Source organism: Haliaeetus leucocephalus, unplaced genomic scaffold, assembly GCF_000737465.1.
Source record: "Haliaeetus leucocephalus isolate CR32 unplaced genomic scaffold, Haliaeetus_leucocephalus-4.0 Scaffold932, whole genome shotgun sequence".
Classification (NCBI taxonomy): Eukaryota; Metazoa; Chordata; class Aves; order Accipitriformes; family Accipitridae; genus Haliaeetus; species Haliaeetus leucocephalus.
Genome location: NW_010973368.1, coordinates 1,263,204 through 1,289,574, shown reverse-complemented (window position 1 = coordinate 1,289,574; position 26,371 = coordinate 1,263,204). Strand labels below are relative to the sequence as shown.

The 26,371-nt window shown below is 43.3% G+C and overlaps 1 protein-coding gene across 2 annotated transcripts in view; it reads right to left on the bottom strand.

The window, feature by feature from the left end:
- Positions 1-14,291: 14,291 nt before the first annotated feature.
- The window catches only part of PSMA6 (proteasome (prosome, macropain) subunit, alpha type, 6), a 12,578-nt gene continuing 498 nt past the window's right edge, over positions 14,292-26,371 (bottom strand). For both annotated transcript variants that reach the window (XM_010583654.1, XM_010583655.1), the window contains exons 2-7: positions 22,438-22,532; positions 21,604-21,685; positions 21,197-21,352; positions 18,483-18,661; positions 16,182-16,276; positions 14,292-14,500 (exon numbers count right to left, since the gene is read on the bottom strand). In XM_010583654.1, the coding sequence (XP_010581956.1) occupies positions 14,443-14,500; positions 16,182-16,276; positions 18,483-18,661; positions 21,197-21,352; positions 21,604-21,685; positions 22,438-22,532 (665 nt within the window). In that variant the 3' untranslated portion in view covers positions 14,292-14,442. The remainder of the gene's footprint in view (positions 14,501-16,181; positions 16,277-18,482; positions 18,662-21,196; positions 21,353-21,603; positions 21,686-22,437; positions 22,533-26,371) is intronic.

The window sequence follows — 26,371 nt, the reverse complement described above, 5'->3', positions numbered from 1 at the left end:
CTGCAGTATGTACAACTCATGAGTGGCTTCTCTCTGCTTGGCTTGGAAGTCTCTGAGCAGCCGGGGGTCTGTGTGGGTGGATGCCTCACCTGAGGACCCTTCGATGGACATCGCATGCACCCTCCTGGGAGGAAGGACTGCTAGATCTTCCCTCCCTCCCGGCCGAGCAACCTAATCCCACACTCTTGCACTGACTCCATGCCACTGCCCTGTATCCCTGGCATTAGGGAAAGAATGGAGACAGCGTGCCCCCTCTTCTCACTCGCTCTCCTGCCGGGGGGCTGGGCTTATCTTCCATGGAGATGTGCCCGGTTGCCCTTGGGCTGAGAAGCAAAAAACCCATTTCTCGGGTGGGTGCCCTAGCTGGAAGTTTATTATGTTCACCTGAGAGACTGTTGCCTTCCACATATTGCAGGAGGGAAAGAGAAAGGCTGTGAAAGGGTGGTGGTGCTCGCACCAGACCCTAGGAAAGAGCCAGCCCCAGCTGAGTCAAGAGTCTGGGTGTTAAGGGAAGCAGATCTTCAGGCAGAACCTGTGCTCAGTGTTTCCGGCTGACTAGCGGCTCCATTTAGCACAGGTCTGTTTTGTTGGTTTTGGCCCCTCGGGGAGAAGCTCAACACCAGGACAGGGCTTGCTTCAGCTCCAGCTTTGCTGCTGGAAAAGCTGATGACCCTGGTCCGCCTGGCCACTGCGGTACCTGCATTGAGGCTGGCAGAGAGCATTGCATGAGCTTTCCTCTAGTTCAGTTCAGACAGAACCAGCCAGGGTGGCTTAGACGGGTTTAAATTAACCTATATAATTTTGCCCGAAGCAAACACAGGGAACTGCACTCTAATTACTCCACCAGCCATCTGAGGGGGAGCAACCTCCAGTGGGAGGGGCAGGTGAGAGCAGGGAGACTGAAAACCTCTTCCAGAGCTGGGTCTGGAGGAAGAAAAGTCCTTGTGGCCCAATGCATGCAGGAAACTCTTCCTAGAAATTCAGCAAATTACTAGGGTGGGCAGCAGCAACCTCCCTTCCTCACAGCAGGCAAAGAGGCTTTTGCTGAGCCCAGAGGAACAGAGAGGTGAAGTTTTGCACTTGCTGTATAAAAAGACGGAGAGGCCCCTGAAGGCTTATCATGGGAATGAGCAGGAGAAGCCAGCAGGACTGCCTGCAAACGCCTGGGAGCACAGAGCAGGTCAGAGGTAGGAGAGGGCCCCCCTCAAGGGAGCTGCCAAGGCCAGGAGGACACTGGGGAAATGGGCATTGGACATGCTGGGAGGTGGGGCTGCCACGAGAAACTGCCAGGGAAAATGGCAACTTGCACAACCAAGTGTCTGCCCTGTTGAAACGGAGAAAACAGAAAATTAGAAGAGTCTGCTGGCTCTCAGTGCTTGACTGTGGCAGCTGGCAGCATCAGTCTCCAGCCCCTGCAGCCCCCAGGGCCACCATGCGTCGGGGAGGAGAGGAGACGAGTGGCATGGCTGTCCCAGTATGCAGGTGTTGCCTCTGCTCACATACAAGGGCTCACCTTGAAAACGGGCCACCAGGCAGATGGGCGCTGAGCTCCAGGGCTGGCCGTCAGCCAGAGGAGCTGGAGCCCTCCTCAGCCCGCAGGGAGGCTGAGGTGGGGCACTGGAAAGGATGCCAGCTGCTCGATGGAAACGCAATCAGTTAAACCCGCTGCTCTCACCTTGGGAAATTCCAGGTTCCTTCCACAAACGAAATGTTCCTTTTGCAAACTTGTTTTGGTGGGGTTCCTGCCTACACCCAGGCTGTACAAACAAAACCAGCGCTGAAAGTAAAAGTATCTGTACTGTGCTATATGCAGGACTCCCTTTGCTTCTTGTGTTAATCGTGGTGTGATGGCCACCCTCTGTCCCCTCAGTAACACGCTCAATTAAATCTGACCCCTTTGAACATCTGCAATGTGAGCAGCACGTGCCATCACATGCGTGGGTCCTCTGAGAGATGATGGCTGACATTTCCCAAATCACCTGCTGACAGATAGGTGTCTTGGTGACTCAGCTCTCATGACCTGCCACTGCTCATCGAGGAGGGTTTTGCTATTTCCACTCTAATTAGCTAAGCCAGCAAGACACGTGTTTGAGCGGATCTTTCTTCTCTACTTCATGGACGCTTTATGCCGTAGCTGAGCTGTCAGTGCCCTTCTTTCTTCCATTTCCTTAGAAGGCAGAGAGCTACAGGGTGGATTTGCCTTGGAGTCACTGTAACTGGTGACGTGCTGCACTGAGCACAGGCGCTGCAGAAGAGCTGTGAAAGGAAAGATCCAAACCCTGAAATGGGAGATGATCCCACTTTGGGAGAGCAAAAAGCAGATGCCAGCGTGGAATTGCCTTGGGGCAGCCAGACAAACCCTGGTTTGGATGGTAACTATATGACGTTACCCACAACATCTGTGAGAACCTAGGAAGACTTCTCAGCAAGGGCCAGGGTTTGGGGCAGAAACACAGAAACTTGCAGAAACTCTTAGTGATGAGAGAAGGCAATTGTCAGGCAACCGAAGCAGATCAGGGCAGAGGGATACATACGGAGACATTGCCTGAAATTGCTGTCCTCGAAGCAAAATTACCCCTGGATCAAGGCGATGCAATTTCTAGCTGGGTGTACTAGATTTCAATGCAAATGGGTGTGCCACGCAGATGCTTTTTTTTAGTGTTTTTGCTCAGAAAGCAGAGTGTTTCCTGTGGTAACTTGCAAAGACGAACTCCTGTTCTTGGGTTTGGAAGGAAGACGCTTTTCCATGCCCGCCAGGGAGAGTCCCTGACAGGACATGCTGGGGAGAAGGCAGGGCTTTCTGGTGGGCTTGGGAGCAGCCGGGAGGATCGTCTTTCTGTCCTCCCACTCTTTTCTTCTTTTAGGGGTGCCCGGCTGCTGCAGGAGCAGGGGGAGAGGCTGCTGTCACGGCTCCCGTGGAAGGCTGTGGCGGTGGAGCTGTGCCAGCGCCGGCGCCGAGCCACCCGTTTGGCCTGGACTGTGGTTTTCCGGGGAATCACCCAGACCAAAGCAAACAGGGCACACACCTGACGAGACTTATTAAAGTGTTTCTCAGTTCCCTAACGCAGGCAGGCAGTGCCCTCCGCCACTCTCAGGCCCATGCCGGGACCACGGTGCCCGGCCGGGGCAGGGGTGCTCCCGTGGCCCACCGTGCCGAGGTGTCCCCAGGCGGGTGGGGGGAAAGTCCCGCACAGCACAGTAAGGCACATAAGGTGCCTTATGCCGCTTTCTGGCTAATACCCCTTTCCCTAGGGTTCTTGTCACCCACTTTCATAGTGGTTCAGGTGGAAAACACTGTCAGGGCCTGATTTCCACTGGGTGTACGGACTCAGAGGGCCACAAGCTGACTGGAAGGTCAGTGACGATCAGTTGTATTCCCCATCCTAGTCCCATTTAACCCCTCTGTAGCAGTCTGCTGCTCTGAAGCACTGCAGAAGCAGAGGTTTTGGTCACAAGCTGAGACACTTTCTCCTAATCCAAGTGTCACTTAGGGTCTCCCCCACTCCTGCTGATCATTTGCCTGGAGGAGGAAATGCTTGAGGGTGTTTCCAGCAAGCCTGCAGGACTGGGGTGGAAAACACACACATCTAAAAGTCAGATTGGTTAGTTAGGAAAAAGGATGAAAACCAAGCCCACGGGAACTGCGGGATGGACACGCTGCAGTCCTTATGTGAAAAAAAAAAAGCATATTCCTCCCATTTTTTCAGCCAGCTTTGCCTCGCAGCTGAACGCAGCAAGAGACCCACATGGTGACAGAACATCTCCCTGGGCACATTTTCCCTCTCTTCCTTTTTTCCATGGCTTTTTGTTTAGTTGTTTGTCTTTTTTTCTTTTTTTTTTTCTTCTGCTTGGTCGTATGTGGCAATGGCTGCTTTAGGAGGAAAGCATTGCTCTGGCCTCAGCATCCACTGGTTCAGCTTACTCAGCTTCTCCTCAGGGGGATTTCTAGAGGAAGGTGATCAGCACTGAGGCTAAACCAGCTTCCCCTCAGCAGCCAGTAAATAATCCCTGACCTCCAGAAGACGAGCAAATGCACTTCACCAGGGTGAACTATTTCACATAGTGCATGGTCAAGCCTGGTCCCTGTCCTGCTGACAGCAGGGTAAGGAGAATGAAGGCTTGTGGTTTGATGTGTTCATAGCCCCTAATTCTCCAGACCCTGTAGCTGACTAATCAGGCTTGAAGGATTCGAAGGGATTTTCCTCTTTGTGAAAAATATATTTCTACTAAAGTTAAAAACTCTGTTAGTGCTGGTTGTACAGCACCTCTTCTCCTCTGTTTGCACACCAAGTCTGTTTTCCCTTGCTCCTTCTCTGCTTAAAATCAGGAACATTTTGGCCCGCAAAAGTTAGAAAGTTTGTGGTTTTTAAAAGCTGCCTGTGCCCCGAGGCACTGTCTATTCTCCTGACAAAGTGACTGAGGATAAAAGGAGGAGGGGAGTCTGCAGAGACTGTCCTGAACAGAGCAGCACCGAGGGCTCACCCTGGCTGGGACGCTGGCATGCTCTCGCCTTTCCTTGCTCAGAGGACACGGTGTAGTTGTGTAATGACAAAGCCACTGCGTTTTAGGAAGAAGAAAAGAGGAAGGAAACTGTGCAAGACAGGGTTTTCCCGGACTGTGACGCTGCCTTTATACATGGTACTTTTGAATGGAGGAGAAGTCTGGGAACAGGGAAACCAAGAGGGAGTTTTGGTACATTTACTTCTCCTTGCTGAGCCAGTAACTCAGATCCCAGTAGAAGCTGTGGCAGTTTCCCCACCCCAGAGAGCACACGGCAATCACCTGGCAGGCCCACGCAGACCAGGTGGGACCCCGTAAGCAGCAAGATACACACAAATTATGCACAAATTACCTCCTGCTTCATTTACTTGTGGACTCGCTGACACTACGAAATGCTGCTGGCAGGGCTAGGACTGACGAGTGACCCTGGGGAGGGTGGGACTGACCCATGAGCTCCATTCACACCCATGCCCTGCCAGCCTGCAGCCGCTCCCCAGCAGCGAGCATCGCACCCACCAGTCGAGCATCGCACCCACCAGTCCTTCCCAGCATCTCCCGTCCCGCTGTGCCGCAGGGCAGCGGGGATGGTTGCGTGCCCTCCCATCCCAGGTCCCCGCGGGGTGGTGGGAGCGTGTCACACTCCGTGGCACGGAGGGGAGTGCGGGGTGGGGTGTGTACGTGCCTGGGCACAGATAAGCTGTGCTGTCCCCACGCAGCCTGCAACACCTTGCTGCTCACGCCCTCTGACTTTAATTTGTCTTCTAATTTGGTCCTAGCAGGCCTTTTTACAAAGCTTGTTGAAGAGGCCAACACCCAAATTTAAGCACTCATCTTAGATGCAGGAGCTAACCCAGCAGGGAATTTTGCTGTGAAGCCATTATCTGCATTGTAGTATTTCAAGCACAGTTCGGTTTGACCTACAGCCCCTAGGTGGAAAGATGTCACTGCCCATCTGACCACAAGAGATAAAAGCATAGAGCAGACTGCTCTAGTCTTAGCAGACGAAACCCCGTTATTCAGTTTGTAAAAAAAAAAAAAAAAAAAAAAAAAAAAAAACCACATTGCCCTAGCTGCAAAGGCCATGGTATCTCTCTGCACTGAGCAGATACCGTTTGGCTTAGCTGCAGGAAATTCAAAGGTACCAGGAGAGAAAATCTCCAGAGGGGAAAGGACTCTGAAGAGGCCGTGCGCATTCATATAGGTTTCTACTTTATTTACAGGACCTGCAATCAAGTCAGGTCTTGGGCTTGTTGCATATTTGGCCGTAGTGCTGCAGTGCAATTACCGAGCGTGGGAATTCCCTCCAGGGTGGAGCCCTGTGCTGTAGGTGTGGTATCAACAAAAACAAGCACAGGTTTTCACTGCTTCTTTCAGGGTGGGCCTCGGAGCGGCTGGGGGTGGGGAAAATAGCCTTGAAATTTTTCTGCTGTTTACAGTTCAGTAGAAGAGTAATTAACTGCTAAATGTATGGAAGTTGGAGGGGACAGGACTAGGACAAGCACTGATTTGACATATTTCAAACTATCCTTATCCTGGTATTGTATAACTTACTTCCTGCAGAACTTGTCATTTTTGTCTCCAAAAAAGAACACTGATCCCTTCTCTCAGATCAAAAAAGTATGCCTGTGACCTCAGCATGAGCGTTTAAGATTTTAAAGACACTTGAAAACAAGAGCAGTTTATAGAAGTTGGTTGATTGGCATGAGACTGCTCTCTGAACATGTTAAAAATGGTTGGAATAATCATAATTTATGATTAAGAAGAGGAAGGAAAGAAGGGCGGCAATATTTCTCACTGTTAGCAGCGGCAGAGGGCTCCTCCGAAGCCACCCGAGGTGTAACGCTGTGGCTGTACGGGAGCTAGCTAACTCCCATGCCCGGCAGAGCTGCCTGCAGCAGGGTAAGCTGGCAGCGCTCGAAGCCTGGTGGAGACACGTCCGCCCTGTTGCTACCATTGGCGAGACTGCACCATGCGAGGATATTTTTAATCAAAATTTTAAAGCGCAGATCCAGCTGAAACAAGCCAAGCAGGTTCTGCCGCAACTATATTTAATCACTGTTCTGAATCCTCTCCCACAGCTCGTGGCACAAGGCTCGCAAGAGCACGGTGGTGCTTGGGCTGGTTTCCTCTCTAGCTCAGCTATCCTCACATGACCCTGCTTCCTGAGGACAACGCTGTTTTCTTTCCCAGCTCTAAAAATCAACAGATGTGCAAAACTGAGTGCCCAGGTTTTGTTCACAGTTACTGCAAATACTCAAGTTGTGTTAAATGCGTATCTTTCAGCATAGGCGTACTTTAAGATTTTTGCTTTATTTTATTTACTTATTTTAAACAAACCTTCCGAAGGCAAATCAGAGGCAGGACATTACGGGAGAGCAGGCAACAACATAGCCAGCACAGCTAACCTGCCTCAGCAACTCCACGGTATTTGTCAAGAGCAGAGGGAGGGAGCTCGAGCTTTTCACCAGCAGGAACAATTCCAGGCAGTAACCGCAGCTCTTAAATCCAGCCCTTACAACCACCCGTTTTACGCAAAACCGAAAGACTCACACGCATAAAGAGTTTCACAAGCTTTGTACGGCTGTGAATGGGTGAGGAACCTGCAGAGTGGGCTGAAGTGCCGTCTGGAGGGCTGTGCTTTTACTGCTGGAGAGTGCCACGAGCTAGCGATGTGCATGAAGTTGGCAAAGAGCAATTGTTTATTCTCCTAGGTAACAATCCATCTCAAAACGGTTTAAAATACCAACACAAGATAACCATGGCAACCCACGGTTTGTGGCACAACCAGATCGAGGGGTGTGCTTTTTGCAGTTTGACAGGATGATAAAACATCAGCCTGTGCTAAACTGGGTCCTAGCCTCCCTGTTTCCACAAGATCTTTTCCTCTCCCTTCTACAAGCACTGGAGCTCATGCGACTGTGTGGTGAGTCAGTGAGCTGAACCAGACGAAAGTCCATTCTGCAGTGAAGAAGGGACGAGTACTGGCCCCGATGGACTCCCTGAACTGGGTCAGCCTGCGACCGCTTGGTTGCCATTGCTGGCACAAGGGATGGCGTGGGACCACGCAGCGACCGAAGGCAGCCGTTTCTGACTTGGATCTGGTAAAGACGCTGTGAACCTGTGCCCCTGCCTGTTCACACCAAGAGCCAAACGTCATGAACCTGAGCCCAGAAGCTGAAACGAGCCCCTTTGCCCGCTCTGCTCTTGCAGCACACTTTGGCCTTGCCAGCTCCTTTGAAAGCTCCACACTCCCGGCAGAGCTGGATTACAGCATGTATCTATCCACACACGTTGATTCTTGTTCCAGAGCACAAGTGTTCATGTATTGTGATGGTATGTGTTTTGATTTGCTACCAAAGTGGGAAAGCATCACATACTCATTATTATCTGCATTTGAAATAAGGGCTGTAACATCATTTTGCAAATATTGCTTCATCAACAGAAGCAGTTTCTCAGTCGTTCTTCTGAATGCATTGCATGTGCTTTCATTTGACGATAGGTCTAGCATCAGAGAGCAGAAAAATCCATTTTATCCTCTTTTTCTCTATTAATAACTGAATCCCCCTCTTAAAATTGAAGGGGAAGGACCTTTGCTACTTCATTCCTGTAATACAGACCACTTGTAATGCTACTTATCACTAAATTCTTTTTGTTATCTTCCTTTTCTGCACAACCTTATGCTCTTTTTCAGACCATCAAAACCCTTACCCTGGATGCCAGGACATTCACAACATCTGTTTGGTTCCCCCCCCCCCCCCCGACTTATTTTGCAGCCCATCTCTGTAACGCCTGCCTTTGAATTTATGGACTGTTACTGCACTTTAGGCAGATGTCCCCCACTGAACTACCTACACAAGAGCTCAGGTCTGTTTCCTGCATTGGAGTGAGAAAGATGTAGGCGTCAGTGCAAAGTACGCAAAGTAGGAAAAAAAAGTTTAAAAAATTACTTCCTGGTGAGTACTGTTGTCACCCAAGGGATACAACTATTTTTGCACTTACAAAGTTAATCTTACACTATTTTGTACTTTATTTACTTGGTTTGTTACTAGGTGAGAGATGTTAGTAATGAAAACTTCTTCTGGAGATAAGAGCAGCGACTATCCTCACCTAATCTTCTAGCAAGTATTCAACAAACTTTTCATGTGCACAGACATGCACGAGGCAGAGCAACCGGGAGCTACAGGCTGAGAAATCCACTGGAGACTGAGGGTTCAGGCAACTTGCCACTACCTTGCGGCAAGTCAGGCAGCCTTCCCAGTCATCTCTGAAAATCCTCCTTTCTCTCCCGTCCCTTCTGCGAACAGCTTCGACAGCAACCCTCCAGCCTTTTTTCAGGCACATCCTGTTACCTTCGGGGGTAGCGAGTAACTTAGCTAACCTGGTAGCCTGTTTTCAAGGTTCACCACATCCTTAGGTGAGAAATGTTTTTTTCTGTCAGCCAGGCATTTCCAAATACTGTTAACTGAAACCAGGCCAACATTCAATGCAAATAAATTTCTTCACAACACCCTAAAGGTGAGCCCAGCTACAAGTGGTTTAAGGGACACAGATGGAAAAGGGAAGGAAAGAAACGCTGCCCATCCCACGTGTGCTAAAACCCAACCCAAGGCAGCTGTCCCCTTTGGCAGCCAACTTGCTGCAGGTTTTCTTGGCACTTTCTTGGAAGTTCTGCCTTCCTAAACACCCTAAAGCTGCGCTGCCCAGAGAGACCCCCTGCCCGCCTGGCCATGCCAGCCTCCAGTTAGATTCCAGAAAGGAGGCTTTGGCGGATTCAGAGAACTGATATTGCCCCTCTCCCCGAGGGAAATATTTCTTACAAGGGAGGATTTTGACTGCCGCTCCTACCAGCTGCACCACTGGTTTAACCAGACCCTGCGTATGGCTCCTGTCCTGCGCTGCCACCGAGGCTGGTACGACTACGGCAGGACCAGGATCAAGGTTAAACCAGTGTCCAAACTGAGCTAATGCTACCTCTCTGGAGCAATTTTGTCGATTTAATTTTATTTTTTTAAAACATAGACTTGTGTCCAAGTCGGGTTCCCTGGGTAGCCCTGGAAATTGCTGGGCTACACAGTGGGTACAGGGGCAGAGGAACCAGGGAGGAGCTGCTGTAACAGCACTGTCCCCAAAGAAACCTTCAGACTAGACGGGGTAGTCTTGATGCTGCTCAGATGAAGGCTTGTGTCACCTGCTGACAGAGGCAAATACCACTTTGGTGGACCCAGGGTCATGATATCGGTTTAAGTCAAAGGGTAGTTAAGGGGACAATGAGCCATGGATACTCCTGTTCCTCTGGTGATGCAGGCTGTGGTTTCCACAGCGGCTTAAACCAGAGGCATTGCAATCCCATTTCCCTCTTCCCTCCTTTACACCAGCACTATGGACAATTTGATCCTACAGTGAGCCGATTCAGGTCACTAATCCAACAGAGAACCGAACCAAAAAACCCAATATTTTCCATCAGTTTAGTAAACAGAACGGCTCATTACAAATGTAAATGAGCACCAGTGCTGGCTGAAGGAAGAGGGCAGACAGAGCTGGGATCAAAACAGGGAGGAGAGCAAGTGTACCTGGTAAACATCACAGCAACATCAGACATCACTGAAAGGCATCCCTATTCCTGATCATGCAATCCCAGTCCATGCACATGCATGCTGTGTTTCTCCACCTGCAACTACTAAGTTTGACACTCTAACTTGAGAGAGGGTAGCTTTCTAGTCTAAAGGAATCCCATAAAGGATTAAATACCTTATGTTCACAACTGTCTATGCCAGTGAGTGTCAAAAGAGGCAGTTTTCTGGGAGAGAAAGCAGATACAATTTGCTGGGAAAAAAATTACACCTTGGCTTGTGTGTCTTAATCTGCACTGCATACTACGCTGCTAAAGCCATAGCTAGGAATCTTTATTCCAGAGGCTTATGGTTCAATGTATGTGTCGGCTAAGCCACAACGAGTTGCACAGCAAGGCCACGTAGTGCAACTGCAGCACCAGGAAGCTCAGCTACAGCTAACAGGTTCTAAAAAGAACCAGGAGAAAAATGCTAACCCCAAAAATGGAAGAACACACTTTGTAGATGATTCAGTTTTGCCAAACGCAGTTAGCTGGATTTTGACTTAGTGATATGCTGGGTCTATTTATTCACCAGGTTTACAGTCAAGTACATTACACTTCCCATACTTAACATTGCAGCACAGAATTTTCATACATGATGGTGACACAGGTGAGACTACTACTAGTGAAAAGATTACTAAGAAAAGCTCGGTGAACAGCAGCAAATACTGCTAATAACTGAGGTTTTTGACAGTCATTTAAGAAATGCAAGTTTATCTGTACAGAGAGAATACAAAGGACAGGAGAAAGTGTTTTGATTTTTTTTTTAACGTGAGAATCATGATAAACAAAATTCAGATGCTATTTTAAGCAGTTTTGCACAAGCATGTGATGATCCTTGTTTTAGTTTGGGCATGAGAGGTTTAAGTTGACTGTTCCAACTGATCCTGAACTACAGGATGTCTTGCATTGTTTCCAAATAGTTTGGGTTACAGCAAAACAAGAGAACAGAACAAACTGTTACTAGCAAGAACTGGCTGGAACAAGCTATGACAATTTAAGAACTTCCCATCTGAAAAAACATCACTGATTACAAAATGAAAAGCAATGCTCCTACCGTTATTATCCTGGTAGTGTAGGGTTTTTTTCTAGAAGAAAACATGAATACTGTCATGGATACGCTTCACAAAACTTGTTCTCAGGAGCCAACAAGGCTGCTATTTTCCAGAACTCAAAATAGCAGACTTTGCTTTTGTGTCAGGGGGAAAAAAAAAAAAAAAAGGGAAAGTTAATTTTTTTTCTTCAAATGCCAGCAAGCTACAGATCTAGTTCTTTGATCTTACTTCCAACAATGTGCACTGAACCAAAATATTTCTTATTTGGTACACGTGGACATTGGCTTAATGAGAAACAGGACAGAGAAGGTAGAAAATAATGCAGTGTATCATTCCATGTCATTAAAATTGCTGTAATATATCTACATGTACTCCACCTGAACTACCCATCTACCTCACTGCACTTAGATTGTCATCACTGGAGGCTTTATAGAGAAAATCTATGGTCTAACATTGTGCACATGCATTATAAGTTGATTCAGTACCACATGTTGCACTGAAGTATCTGAAATCCTGGAGAGGTTCATTACTGCCTGCCTTAACATCTTTTGGTTCCAGGATGAATATGCAGACAACTCCTGATAACCCACAGACTATTTATGTTAAGATTCCCTGTTAAGTCATTTCTGTCTATAACACATGCCATTATTGCTTCTGGGGCCCCCTTGGGGCATGGGGGGGTTGCTCATAAGAAATCCAGATGCTTTTCACAGAGTCCAATAAATACTGATTTACCGAAGCTGACTGCATGTACTTGGCATTTGCATCCTTACACTCTACACCACAAATAAAGAGCACTGGGAATGAAACACGGACACAGTTACGGCAAACACTGTTCTTGGTCTAGTATGCAAGTAAGACTTGATCCTATTCCTGCTTAACTACTCATGCATTCACACTGTAACTGCATCTACCAGAGTCTTCAGCACTGGCACAACAAACCACAAATACATGGAGCGAGCCCAGGTCTGGTATCACTCTTGATAAGCTCTACCCAAACCAGAAGTGTTAAGATCATATCATGCATACTCTAGTTTCTCTGCAAGTGCCAGGTTTGGAACAGCAGGTGATACCAGGTACAGTTCAACACCAGATGTGGCTGGTACAATTTGGTTGCAGGTGCTGTCTGCTCCAGGGTGTGAGGAATGTGATCATGTGTACATCTAATAACATGGGGTTTTCCCGTTAGGTCAGGTATCCCCATCTGCGTAGCTTCCTTATCTTAAAAAGCTTTGACTGAAAAAAAAAAAAAAATCCCCATCATTAGTATGAAAAGAGAACCACAAATTTTCACTACAGGACAAACTACTAGCAAAAATGGCATTTCAGTTGCTGCAATTTTGCTTATTAAAAAAAAAGATGCAACATTCCCAGGTAACACATTGTAGATGGCTTATTTCATCACCTCTGAACACAAGATGGGATGTTCTGCATTGCAAAAGCGTAAGGTATGAACAAACACCCGTTGCTCTCAGAACCACCACCCAAGTTATACAATCACATACAAAAGCTCCAAAATTTAGAATTAAAGGTGTTGCAGGGAGTTTTAATACTAAATACCATGCAAATGTGTTCTAGTCATATGGCTTCCTGATTGTCACCCTCCTTTTAATTTGTTTTGTTCAAGAAGTCATTAGTGACGTTTTATGTACATAACTAAAGCTGATGAAGAATAAAGTATCAGTGGATTATATTTTATGGCAGAGTAAATAAGTCTACTCAAAATTCCAGGTTGTTATACAACTGGAGTATTAGGAAGAAAGGTCCTAGGAAGTTTCAGAAACTCAGCTGTCACTTGGAACAACACAGACCTTTTCAAATGTGCCATTAGCATTTGCTCTGCCAATTGTTGCACAAAACCACACAGAATTCTCAGATAACCAACCCAAAACCAGAAGCAAGGGTGGCTTCATCTTATCATCTATACTACACTATCTGACATGAGGGAAGCTGAAATTTGGAGACACCAATGGAAATTCAGGAAGCTTTGTAACGTCAACAATTCACAGTACATTTGAATCTCAACTCAGTCATCACATAAGGTTACCATGATCTTTTATTAAAACCACCAAACACAGAATTGCATCTCCTTTACTACAATGAACTTGAAAAATAGACACTCCAGGGGCTTTAACTGTAAAGCAAAAAGAAAAAAATTAAACAATCCCAGTTTCTGATGACTTATGAGGCTTTCCCCAAAGCTCTCAAAAAAAAAAAAAAAAAATCGAAGAGAATTTTGGAGTAATTAAAGCCAAGACAGGAATAGCACGGCAGAGGAATGAAGGTAACAAGCTAAGTCGTATTAGCTTGGCATTCTTCCAAGACTTTCATGTCTACCCAACAGCTAAAAATGCCTGGTAATCTTCCCTTTCTCTTCAGTGTCTCCTCCCCCACAACTGGCTGCTGAGGCTGAAACCTCTTCAATTGCAGCAAAACAAAAATGCATTTTTCTTCACCTTCACTTAGGTTTCTGCAGTCTTTTCCCCTCACCCAGAACCTTTGAAGGAGCAAGCGGAATTGCTTCCCAGAAACATTCCTGTTGATGGATTTCTGTACTGGCTCCATCCAGCCTCAACATTGTTTCTGGCACTGCTCAAAGACTCAAAACCAGGTAGGTGACAGCCAAAATCCCAAAGTACACTGCATATAGAATCTGTTCCCCTCAATAAATATTAGCTTCAGAGCGGTTTAATTATAGCAAGTGTCTGTTAAATTCACTACCTGCACCCTAAATAAATCAGTCTAAAGGAATGCACAGGGAATCGGAGCTCAGGTTTTTTCCTTCAACTTTTGTCATATATCCTCATACAAACCTGAGCAAATATTAAGATCTTAATTTCCCCACAGTTAAACCAGTAATGTTATAAGCCTTTCAACATCAGGGCAAGAGAACGCATGTAAATGTAAAATTATCTCAAGACACACACACCATGTAATCTGATATAAAACTTTACATTAGGAGCCAAATAGCTCAGATGAAAAATACAGCACAGAGTATAAAATTTCTCTTAAAATACAACTAAGAGGCAAGCATCATCACAGAAATATTCAAAGTCATCAAGCATTTTGATGAGAATTTCATAGAACTGAAAGTTTAAAAAATTACATTAAAAGGAGACACCAAGTATTTCAAAAACCTCTGTTTTATTTGTACAGAGTAAAATACATCATATAGTGAACATTGTTTTCCACCCATAATCTAAAGCCATTAATAAGTGTTTTCTTTTCACCAAATATCCTGGCCAGAAGCACAGACAATGGAAATGGGAATGCTAATTAGTCTCTCTCTGCCAGAGCTACAAGGTGCACATCAATCTCTGCTTCTGTAAGGATCCTGAAAGAACAAAAAGAAATCTTAAATGGCTTAAATCATTCTTCCCCTTAAGCTCCAATATTACAATGTAATATCTACACAAATAAGTTATATACAATGCATCTTTCAGCTCTTTAAATCCCCACTGCCACAGCCACAGGCTGACATACCAATTCTTTCTGAAAAATAAAGGAAGAATCAAAGGCACTAGAGAGCAAAGAGGTAACAAATGGTAGAAAAAGAACAGGTAATTCCTCATGAGTAATATATTTGCAAGCTGGGACCTTGCGAGAAGAATGGGTATGGTAATTAGTATGATTACTCCAAGGGGGACATAGGTTTTCATAGCCTTCTCTCTCTGCCTGTTATCCATCCTTTCTGAAAAGGACATAAGACCAGTAAATGAAGTTTGGCAGAAAGCTAGCACTTGACCAGCAGTAGAAAAGGTGTAATGCCGTTCCTGCATGCTTTCTCAAAAATGCTATGCTATTCTGTTGTCCTAAACACACACCACCAAATGCAAAACCACCCATCATCACCATGTCAACTTTAAACACATTAGGAAGCACTCAAAAGACCGCACCTGTAGGACCCAAAGGTTTGAAGCCTCTCTCCAATCCTCACCTACCAAGTAGCTAGACTAAAGCAGCAGAGGACTTTTCTTCCCCATTTAGCTGTTCCTCTCTCTTTTTTAATTAAAAGAAAAGCAATGAAAGACTAAGGCAGAAATAACTGAACTCCTCTGCAGCAACCCAGATTTAACTAAATTTTAGGTAAGACATACCCAGAGGGTCCGTTTGCATTAACAAAAAAGACCCAAAGCTTTTTTCCCCCACATTTCATGCATCCTTCCGCAGATACACATTGTGTTCTGAGAAGGCTGTCAAGTACACTGTATCTGGTGTGAGGTATAACCCTCAGCAGGAAGATTTCCAGGTGTTGTCTCAAGAGTCTGACCAAGTAACCTTGCTGCACACAGTGCACTGTACTCAGATTCAGGCAATAACAAGGGAGGGAGGAAATGGCAGGTGTCTTGCTTTCATGCTAGGTGGGAATGCAGTGTACTCAGGAAGTAAAAGTTCAGCCAGTTCCAAATTACTGCAGTTATCTTTAAATCCAGGATCTTTTAATCTTGTCAAATTTAAACAGAATATTTCAACTCATACAAATTCAATCTATTAACTGTATACTGGAGATGTTAAAAACTGCTGCAATAACAAGATGAGCAAGAGTCATTTAAAGATCTCATTTAGAAAAGGATTTAAAAAAAATTAAGTGACTTGCAAAATTTTCCCTAACATAAAAGAGACTTCACTGCATTAGTTGTCATGACTATGATTTGGAAGTGGACTCCAGATACTAGTACAAAGAAAAATTTTGATTCTTTTAAGCATGAAAAATCAGCTAGACCAGATGTAACTACATTTTAATCATCACATAAAGCAATACCCTTTCAAGAAACAAAAGGCAACAATTTTTTCTACTGGATGCCTTAACCATGTCAAACATTTTAAAACTGTGTTATTTTTTTAAACAATGTCTTTTACCCCTACACATTTTGAGGAGAGACAAGTAAAAAAACCTTCAAAACTTCAACATCTGACATTATCTCTTTTTCTCAATTTACCATTACACAAGAAGTTAGGGCTAATTGCACATAACCAGAGAAACACACTAAGTTTTATCAACACTGATCACTTACCTGAATTTAGGATTTTCCACTGTAACTACACCAACTTCTATTTCTGAAGGTTTGAAATCAATGGATAGTACAGTAGACAGGCATGTTATTGCTGTCTGAAAGATGACAAAAGCCTCTATCATTAAACAGAAAGCATTAAGGCTTTTTTTTTTTTTTTTTAATAGACATAGCATTAACAACTACCCTTCCTTCTAGTTTTAAGTTATTTTCTTCCACCTCAACACCTCAGCTGAAAAGTATCAAATAGTTTCCCCTTGTTATAGAACACAGTCCCTCTCTGGTGCTCTCCCTAAAAAGCCCCATCTAAAAAAACCAAAGGGACATACCATTTTCATAGCAGAAAAAACCCACAACAAAACCAAAACCTTTTATCGTGCAAAGAATAAAACCCCACGTCCCAAGGACAGAACACGTTTCATTAGTGGCAAACAAGACAAACATAATCATTACAGTTCAAGATTACTCAAAGCACGTCACTTGCATAGCTTCCATTTCGGCTTTTCTTCTGTTAATTAAAATTATGTTCTGTTTTTAAAAGCTGCATTTCATCATAGCTTAACTTACTTTTTTTCCACCCTAATCATCACCTGTTTTAAAAGGTGTTCTTTGCAACCTCACTCATACTTAACCCTGCAGCAGGGTCATAATAATGCTAAAGATGTATTCCTAAAATGATGATTGAGCACAAAAAGAAGTTCCATAGAACAGCTATGTAGCTAGATAATTATCATATCAGTTATTCTGACATGCTGGCATTTAATTCTGATCAGTAATGTGTGAGGAAGCGCAGAACACTAGACAAGACTTTTCAAAGTTTATTTTCAGTATGTTGATAATAAATTGATTCTGCAATAATTCTATAAAACTATATAGATGTCTTACCAGAAGACTGCAAAGTTGAAAAAAAAACCCCAGCCCCTCAAACAAAAAAAAACACAAAACCCCCCCCCAAACAAAATTTTTATCCTTGGAGCATTACCTCTAATGCAACACAAACCTGGAAAAAAAAAGGCAGTGTATGTGTGTGTGCGTGCGTGAAGAACATTACAAAAATGTGATTCTTGTTTTTGCTTGACAGACTTGCTTCTCCCTGTCACTGCCAACTTTTAGAGTAACAGTGTCTGATCTGCATTCACAATATCAGCATTCTTACAAAGATAACAAAAGGTATAGAAGCGCATCCAGAATTCGACTGGCAGATTAACTACCAATTAAGTATTTGCACCATACCATGGAAGTTTTATGAATTAAAACCAAGAATATGAAAAGACTGTTTCATCTACCTCCAACCGCTCAACTAAGAAACATGCACAGTATAATCAAGCAGTGACAGAAAAATATATTTAATGTGAAAAACATTTAGCCAGGATAAAAAAGGGTCTCTGAGATAATTTCAAATACATTCAATTTCAGTATGCTATGATTATATAACTCTCTCAGGATCTTCTCTTTAAAGAAATCACAAATTAAGGAAATCAGTACTTAGTAAGATATACATATAAAACTTATGAGTTTATGCTGAGGAACTTTCCATTTAAATGGTACTTTCACAGTAATGTAGACTTCAGAAGTAATTTAGCTGAAGGTCTGAGTCTGCACAGCACTCACAGGGATCTTAATACAATACTCTGCTTAATCTTACAGGAGAGTCAGTTACTTAAGGTTATTACTCCCCATTTCAACTGCTGATCTTGTGATGCAGGAAACATAATATTATGAGAGAAGAACAAGGCCTGGCAGGAGAAACAGCTGGGCCATGGAAAAGGACTGTTTAGACAGATCTCTACAGTGTAAGTGAAAAAGTAAGGCTGATTTATAAAATAAGTTCATTGACCTATGTTATAAGCAGGATACATTTTTATAATGGGCCTTGAACAACAGTTTTCACAGTAGGCGTAACAACCAGTGTTATATTTACTAAACTGACAGACAAGCACTACCCCATCCTCTTTGAAATGCTTTCTAACATGAAGATTGGTTTAAGCGCCACTAAAAGAAAACTGTACTTGTATCCCCAGAATCAAGCACTGTAGTAAGCAACCACCAGCTACAGTGGGAGTGCTACAATTATAGATTCTGCTTCAGCTAATGTAAAGCAGAAAAAGCAGATTAGATGACTAAACATTTGCAAAATACCTTAAAAAGATTTTCTGGTTGGAATAGCTATACTTGCTCTGGCAGCAATACGGAACTGTAAGAAAACAGGAAATGCCTAAGTGCATTCCTCTATATCACAAGCCTACATACAGCATATTCATTAAAAATACTTGAACAAATCTTTATTTCCTTCTGCTGGCCTACCTCTACTGTTTGTTCGTATGTCCAATCAAATTTCTTCTTTACTTTCTTTTCAAGAAAACTGGTTGACTCCGTCTGTTTAACTCCTGCAGCTGTGGCCTTGAATCCACAATAGTAACCTGCCGGATCACACTTGTATACCTGAGGGCCGTGTTCTTCATCAATACCAATCAAAATCATACCTTGAAAAGAAAATTTGTTAATTTCTTTCCCCAGTTTTAGCAATTTCATTCAACTGAAGAACAGAATAGACACTCCCCTCCTGTGAAAAACATGCATGCACAGCAGCACATTTTTGGGAACCAGTCCAACACCGGGCTGTGATTTCCTCTGTATCTCTAATTCACCATTTCTTACCAGCATCCCATCACCAGGTGCGCAACTCAGTTTAGTGCAAACTACATTTCTGTCATTCCCAAAGAAGGCTACTCATTAAACATAGGAACATTTTTGCCATGTTCAGTGTGCAAAGAACCACAAAGTCAGGAAATACAAAAGCTTAATCCCGCTACAAAGGTAACACAACCACAATTCACATCCTGTGTATTGTATGAAGCTTTAAAAGTGTAAACAATAGTTCTATTAACTTGTGCCTTTTTTACCAGAGAGCAACTTTACAAATATGTTGAAACTAATGGAAATATTAAAAGATCAACTTTAGATTTCTCAACTCTATCCTGATAAGCACTGCATTACATCCTTTTTCCTCTTTTCCTTAAAGAAAAAGAAAAAAGAAAATCTGAAATGAAGTATGGCAATACCAGAACATAAAACTGAGTCTTTGAAGAACATTTGACTAAGTGCTTTCAAGTTGGATAGACTTCAAGTAACACAAGTTGGTCACATCACTGAAATGCATCTGTGTTCACCCACACTTCTAGATTTACAGTTGTATAGTCTCAATATGCATATTAAAAATAACTTGAAAGCAGTACTTGCAAAAAAACCCCAAAACAGAACAAGGTCAAGGTTTTAAATTATTTTCGCTTTACACTTGTGTAACTTTTAACTAGTAGTTATAGCTGATAAGCTTCTGAGCAGCTGCTACTACAACAGAGAAAAATTTCCCATGATCTTTTCAAAAAAGGTTAAGGAAAGTTAAGAAAAATATATTTTTATTCATGTATTAAAAACAAAAACAAAAACAAAAAACAAACCAATCTCTTTCCAGTAGTATCAAGGCCTGGGAAATGCCAAGGAAAGAAAGAAACAATCATTCCTGAACATTACAAGCATACAAGCATAGGAAAATTGCCTCATCATGGAAACCGTGGTGCAACCCTGAATGTTACTGCTTTAGTGAGAAGTGCTAGTGGCTACTATGATTACAAGAAGTGATTCATCAATTCTGAAACTATTCTCCTTAAATTAAAAAAAAAACCCAAACCCGACGCAAACAAAAAGAAACCCAGACAGAATGGTTAATGAAAAAGTAATTGAGGAAACAGTGTTTCATCTCAGTTCCCAGTCAGCCTAACAGTATGGTTATAATTTGCTCATAGCCAAATGTAAGAGAAAAAACAAGTCAGAACCAACCTCAGAACACAGAGGTGACCTGGAATATCTACAAAAACCAACTTTACACACATCTTTTTTTATTTAAGCTGCATTTGCTGTTATAAAACAAGACTGGTGTAGAAATGTTTGCAAGTGAGGTATTTTTAAACACTTCTTCTCTACATTATATATATCATGGTTAAGAGCAAAAATTATACAGATTTTTGTCCTATGCATACTACTCAGATAAAAAAGCCATAAAATCTGCACAAGCATAACTGCACTCTCCATATGTCTGTTTTAACAGTGACATTTACAAAGACACTGGTAGAAAGAGCATCTCCCATTCACAGACATCACAATACAGTGCAAACAGACCAGGCCCCCAAAACTAAGGTGAAATAGCATAACACGTTTAAAAGAGGCTAAATTATTTACTCCAGTGCGAACACTAAGACAATGGTAAAATCACGGCTCTAATTCAAGACTTCAAACACTGCTCTCTCATTTGGCTGTTCATCCCTCTTACTCCTTCAGTTACATCCATATCTTGCACAATTTGAAAATGGGTGAGAATTTCTTATACTTGAAGTTGCAAGCTTAGACAAGAAACAGTGTCCTGGTTTCTGCTGGGATAGAGTTAATTTTCTTCCTAGTAGCTGGCATAGTGTTATGTTTTGGGTTCAGTATGAGAATAATGTTGATAACACACTGATGTTTTCAGTTGTTGCTAAGTAGTGGTCATATTAAGTCAAGGATTTTTCATCTTCTCATGCCCAGCCAGCAAGAAGGCTGGAGGGGCACAAGAAGTTGGGAGGGGACACAGCCAGGACAGCTGACCCAAACTGGCCAACGGGGTATTCCATACCATGTGATGTCATGTCCCGTATATAAGCTGGGGGGAGCTGGCCTGGGAGGGATCGCCGCTTGAGGACTAACTGGGCATCGGTGGGCAAGTGGTGAGCAATTGCATTGTGCATCACTTGTTTTGTATATTCCAATTATTTTATTATTATTGTCATTTTATTATTATCATTATTAGCCGCTTCTTTTCTGTTCTATTAAATTGTTCTTATCTCAAACTACGAGTTTTACTTTTTCTCCGATTCTCTCCCCCATCTCACTGGGTGGGGGGAAGTGAGTGATGTACATGGTGCTTAGTTGTTGGCTGGAGTTAAACCACGACAAACAGAAAAGATATTTTCATACTCTATACTTACAGCAACCAAGAGGCCTCATTTCAGCATTCTGTGTATAGACCTGAGAAATATCTGCAATCCTTTTACACAGCATATCCACAGGGATGTCATAGCCATACTTGTACTTCCAGTTAGCAGCCTCATAGCGGGCTCTCTGCACCTGGGATCTGCTGTCAGCTAGACAGAAAGAACTAATATTAATTTCACTGAACATGTACCACGTTTATTCGCAGCATTGCTTGAGAATGCAAATTCCAGTCCCGAGTTTAAGTTGTCTTTAAATATACACATCAGAACTAGACAAGTTCTCCAAAACCAGACCGAGTGGAACAAATCTCCTAGAGCATTTATTTGGTTTATGTGATGGTGAACTACATAAAAAAATCTGACACACTTCAGATACTTATAAAAGATGGTGAATTAAATACCTGTCATTCCTGTCATCACACAGCCAATATTTTCAGTAATTCTGAATAAATGAGTCACTGTGTTGGAATCCAGTAACTTGTCCTAAAGAAGAAATGGAAATGATCTAATAGAAAACGCTGTCCTTCAAGTACAAAAAAAAGACAGACTCGGGATGCTCTGGTATCTACAGAAGAGCCCGAAAGAATCAACTAACAGCTAAAAATTGCCTTTCAGGCTCTCCACTATTTACCGCTGTAGGCATGCGAAGGAAGAAATAGAAGAATAGGGAAGATAAAAACCGCAATATCTGGAAAAGGATGACAGCTAGAGCATGACCAAAATCGAAGTCCTTTTTCCTCTGAAGAAACTTTGAGAACATACATACAAAAAAAGTTGTACTCTTATTGCATGCTGCCCTTCAAACACAACGGTTTTCCCCCTTTGTCAACAATACATCACCACTGCTGAAACACTCATGAAAATCTGTTCTGCATGCTATTGGTGTAACATTTTCTGAGTAGGAATTAAAGAAATCAGGAAACTGATTATGGATGACGCATCCCTTACAAGCCAGAGTAATGTCTGCATGCTGAAGTACAGCGGGACCAACTTCGTATTTTAGCTTTATCCCTATCAACTACAGAGAAAACAAGCATTACAGGACTTGGTGATGAAATGTACAATCAAGCACTAAACGGAGCTAGAACTTGTAGTAAGCAGAATGCTAATATGATATTCAATTCAAACAGCAATATATGTCAATGCTAATAAATGTAATATCAATGTTGCAGAGTTTCTCCCCCACCTTTTTTCTCACCTCCTTCCAGTCCTCCCCTCAAAAACAGACTACTTACAGGTACTTTCTTCTGTGTTACAATTACTGCAGAATCTTTCCCACGAACAGCTACAGACGTAAGTCCACCTTGGTTTATGGCCTTAAAAGCATATTCTAGAAAAATACACAGATGTTAATAAAAACAGCATTAGAGATATTAGAACAATTAATTCTGACACACGTCCCCCCAACACAGAAATCTCACCAAGTTCTGGCCTTTTTAATACTTCAATACTTGTGCAACGCTTTGTGTCTTTAAGGTCTTTAGTACAATGCACACAAGAACCTTCTGATAGGAATTAAAGTCATTGACTCTCTTTTACAAAACCACTACCACTGCTTCCTTCAAATATTTCTAATAAGTTGCCTTTTTGTTCAGTTAGAATGCTTAACAGCAACTGCATTTATTTTAAAACAAAAAGGCTGTCCTGCACTTGACCAAAACGGTCCAACCTTAACCTACAGTAACTGTAAATCCTTACAGAGGATTTTTTTAACATGCAAAAGTTTAGCATTTCAAGTGTTATTACCATTGCAAGGATGTAATGTTCTTTTGTAGATTTTAAGTGCTACAGATGAAAACTGAAACGATGGACCAGGCACAGAAGACGGGTTTTAACCTTACTATCATATCTTCTGACGATGTTCAAACACTGCAATGCTTTTATTCACTTTTTAAAATGAAACCTATGCACATGTCATATCTGTGTTATTCAGATAAATACAGTGGATTAAGATTTACTTGATATGATCCATGAAATACATTTCCGTCAATTAATGGTTTCAAAAGGCTCAGGAACAACTACTTTAAAAATTGTTTATCTGTCAATATATGATAAACATTCAGAACTTCCTAATATCCGGTTAGGAGAGGCAAGTTTCAGGCAGTAGCTAAATGTAGATGAATTTTTTGTTAGCTATGTGAATGAAACTGGAATTTAGAACGTGTCTAACAGCACGGCAAATTGCTAAAACCATCTTCTAAAATAACAGGAGCAAGAAACTCAGCTGTTTTAAAAGCTCCACTCAGGTCTATGGAAGAGACTGCACAACAGGACAGGAATAATCTGAAAATGAAAAAACAAATCTTGCAATACCAGAATCTTGATGTTCAATCTGCTGAGTCAGTGTTGTGGAAGGACTGATCGCCATGTATTTATGGCACTGTATTTATTTCTCTCAGGCATCAGAGCATTTACTGGTTACCCAAACATGCCATAAAGAACGTTCCCCCTTTCTCTCCACTATATGCACAACTCTGCTCACCTCTTCACTTGCCTTCCCCGGAATGAGTGCTAGCCTGCAGCAAAGCACAGAACCCAGTGAGACATGAGCTAGCACTGCCCGCAAACTGGTCATCATGTTTGAAGCCCCAGGCCAGGGCTCTGCAACACGTGTTTATTTATGTGTACAAGTATCTGAAGGGAGGGTGTAAATAAGATGGACAGAACCAAGCTCTTTTCAGCGGTGCCCAGTGACAGGACCAGAGGCAGTGAGCACAAACTGAAACACAGGAGGGTTCATCTGAACATCAGGAAACCTTTTTTACTGTGAGGGTGACTGAGCACTGGCACAGGTTGTCCATAGACGTTGTGGAGTCTCCATCCTTGGAGATATTCAAGAGCCGTCTGGACACAGTCCTGGGCAACCAGCTCTAGGTGGCCCTGCTTGAGCAGGAGGTTGGACGAGATGACCTCCAGAGGTCCCGTCCAACCTCAACCGTTCTGTGGTTCTGTGACAGTTAGGTGGGAGCAGGAATAGGTGCCCTCACAAACTGGTTTTGCTCACAAGTACTGAGAACCAGGCTTGCTGAACTGCAGCCTCTTCTCGCACTGCTCCCACTACCATCTGCATTGCCCAGTTTTCAAAGAGACAAGCCAAAAAGCGAAGTGGCTCTTGCAGTACAACAAATCCAAATTGCTAGTGATGTTTTAAGTCTGTCTTCTGCTATGTAAGCATTTCAGTAGTACTGCACACGTTCTTTCTGAAAACAGCAGTCCCTTGCTGTTCCCTGAATATATCACAACAGTCAGAAATTTGACCATAATAATTTTCTTCACTTCTCAAAATTCCACTTAGGTGAAACATCACCTTTGAAGACTGGAACTAATAGGTGGCAAGACAACACTGATGCTCTGAGGGATTTTAACCACAGCAATGAGAGATATATAAGTAACTGTTACTTTTCTAATACGAGATCACTTCAAGGGCACATGAGCTTTCTGAGCTTCGGGAGCAGAAGACAGATCTAAGGCAAACTACAGGCATTTCAGTCCAATATCACTACTCTGGAAATCACTGTTCAGGTACTACCAAATTCCAGAAAAACCTCAAGTTTTAAGGCAGCCTCAAAACAACATGTGTCCATGCCCATCCTTGACAGCACCTAGTTAATCTGAATCCAGCACAGGGACAAGGATGTACAGGATTCAAAAAGAAAGAAAGAAAGAAAGAAACGAGCTAGATTCAGATATTTGACCTCAAGCAAACATGAGCTTTCTGCCCATGGCTAGCTAACAGAGACACTAGTGCGGCACCATGCCTGAGTTATCAGCCTGGCTGTGGGTAGAGTGAGCTCATACTTGCTTGAGGCTAACTATGCACACCTAGGTATTTTTTTTCCCATAGCATATAGGTACTTAAAATATCTTTAAGACAGCTTCAGGTTGTCTGCAGAGGCTCTCAAATACACATGCAGATACTTGCTTCTAAGACACTGGTAAAATACATGGAGGTACTGTACATTTCTTATACATTAACCTAATGGTTGAATATACCCAGGACGTAGAAAATCAAGGCCCAGTTTCCTCTTTACTACAGGATGCTGAAACCATTCCTAACAAATAGTACTGCAACACAGAAACAGCCAGAAAGGCGATGCAGACCAACCAGCCTGTTTTAATGGCAATGGAATGTTGGAGCCCATGACTCTCCCATCACACATCCTGCGTGAGGAAGCACTGTCCCTACCATCTGTATGTACAAGGCTTACTACGCAAGTTGCATACAAGCCTTATACACACTCCAGGTGTAAGACAGCACCTGTATGTAGGTACCTAGTAGAGGTAACTTTCTACCTGTGTATAGACACCTACACACAGGCAATTTCCTAGCTGTTCCTTGGACAAAGGACTGCTTGAGACTGGGCTGCCTGCCCACGAAGCCTGTTTTACATAGCCTTCTTCCTGAGAAAAACTCAAGGGCAGACACAGAAGAAACTATTGGCTACCATGGACAAGTCATGCAGCCTGGTCCCAGCAGCCTCCTTTCCTGGAGAACAGATGGACGTATGGATGTGCTGTGCAATGCACGTGCAGTGAAGTCACTGCAGCCAGGGAAGAAGAGCCACTAAGCTCCAGGGGAAGACAGCATCAGGACAATGCTGCCATCGCCAACGATTCATCTGGCCCTGTTGTGAGGATCCTCCAGGAGCACTCTCAGTGAACTGTCCTGCCAGACTGCGAGTTGACTATGCTGTTACAGGGTATTCTGCAGAAGGAGCACCATGATGCTATTCTGCAGAATCTAGTGCACTGTAAAAATAGGAATAAAAGTTTCAGTAGCCTATGGAAGAAGATGAAGCTAGGCTGCAGCTTAACTGCAGAATGTTCGAAGAAGCCTGGAAATAAAGCATGGCTGCTGCTAACTTACAGGCCACGATGTACAGAACACATGGCATTTGGCTGTAACAAGAGAGCATGAGTTATCTCCAAAAACTGCCTCTGTTACTCTGGCATGCAGGGTTTGAGGCAGTTCAAGTCCCATTTCAAACAACTACTGTAGTTCTCAGATTCCAAAACACAAGGCTCCTAAATTTGTTAAGATAAACTGGAAGAAACACTTTAGGGGGAATAAAGAGTTTCTGGGTAGATGTCAGTTTGGTCTCCGAGCATCTGAAATCGAACACCGGCCAGTAACAGGAGGTGCCTCCCCCTGGCAGGGGACACTCTGGG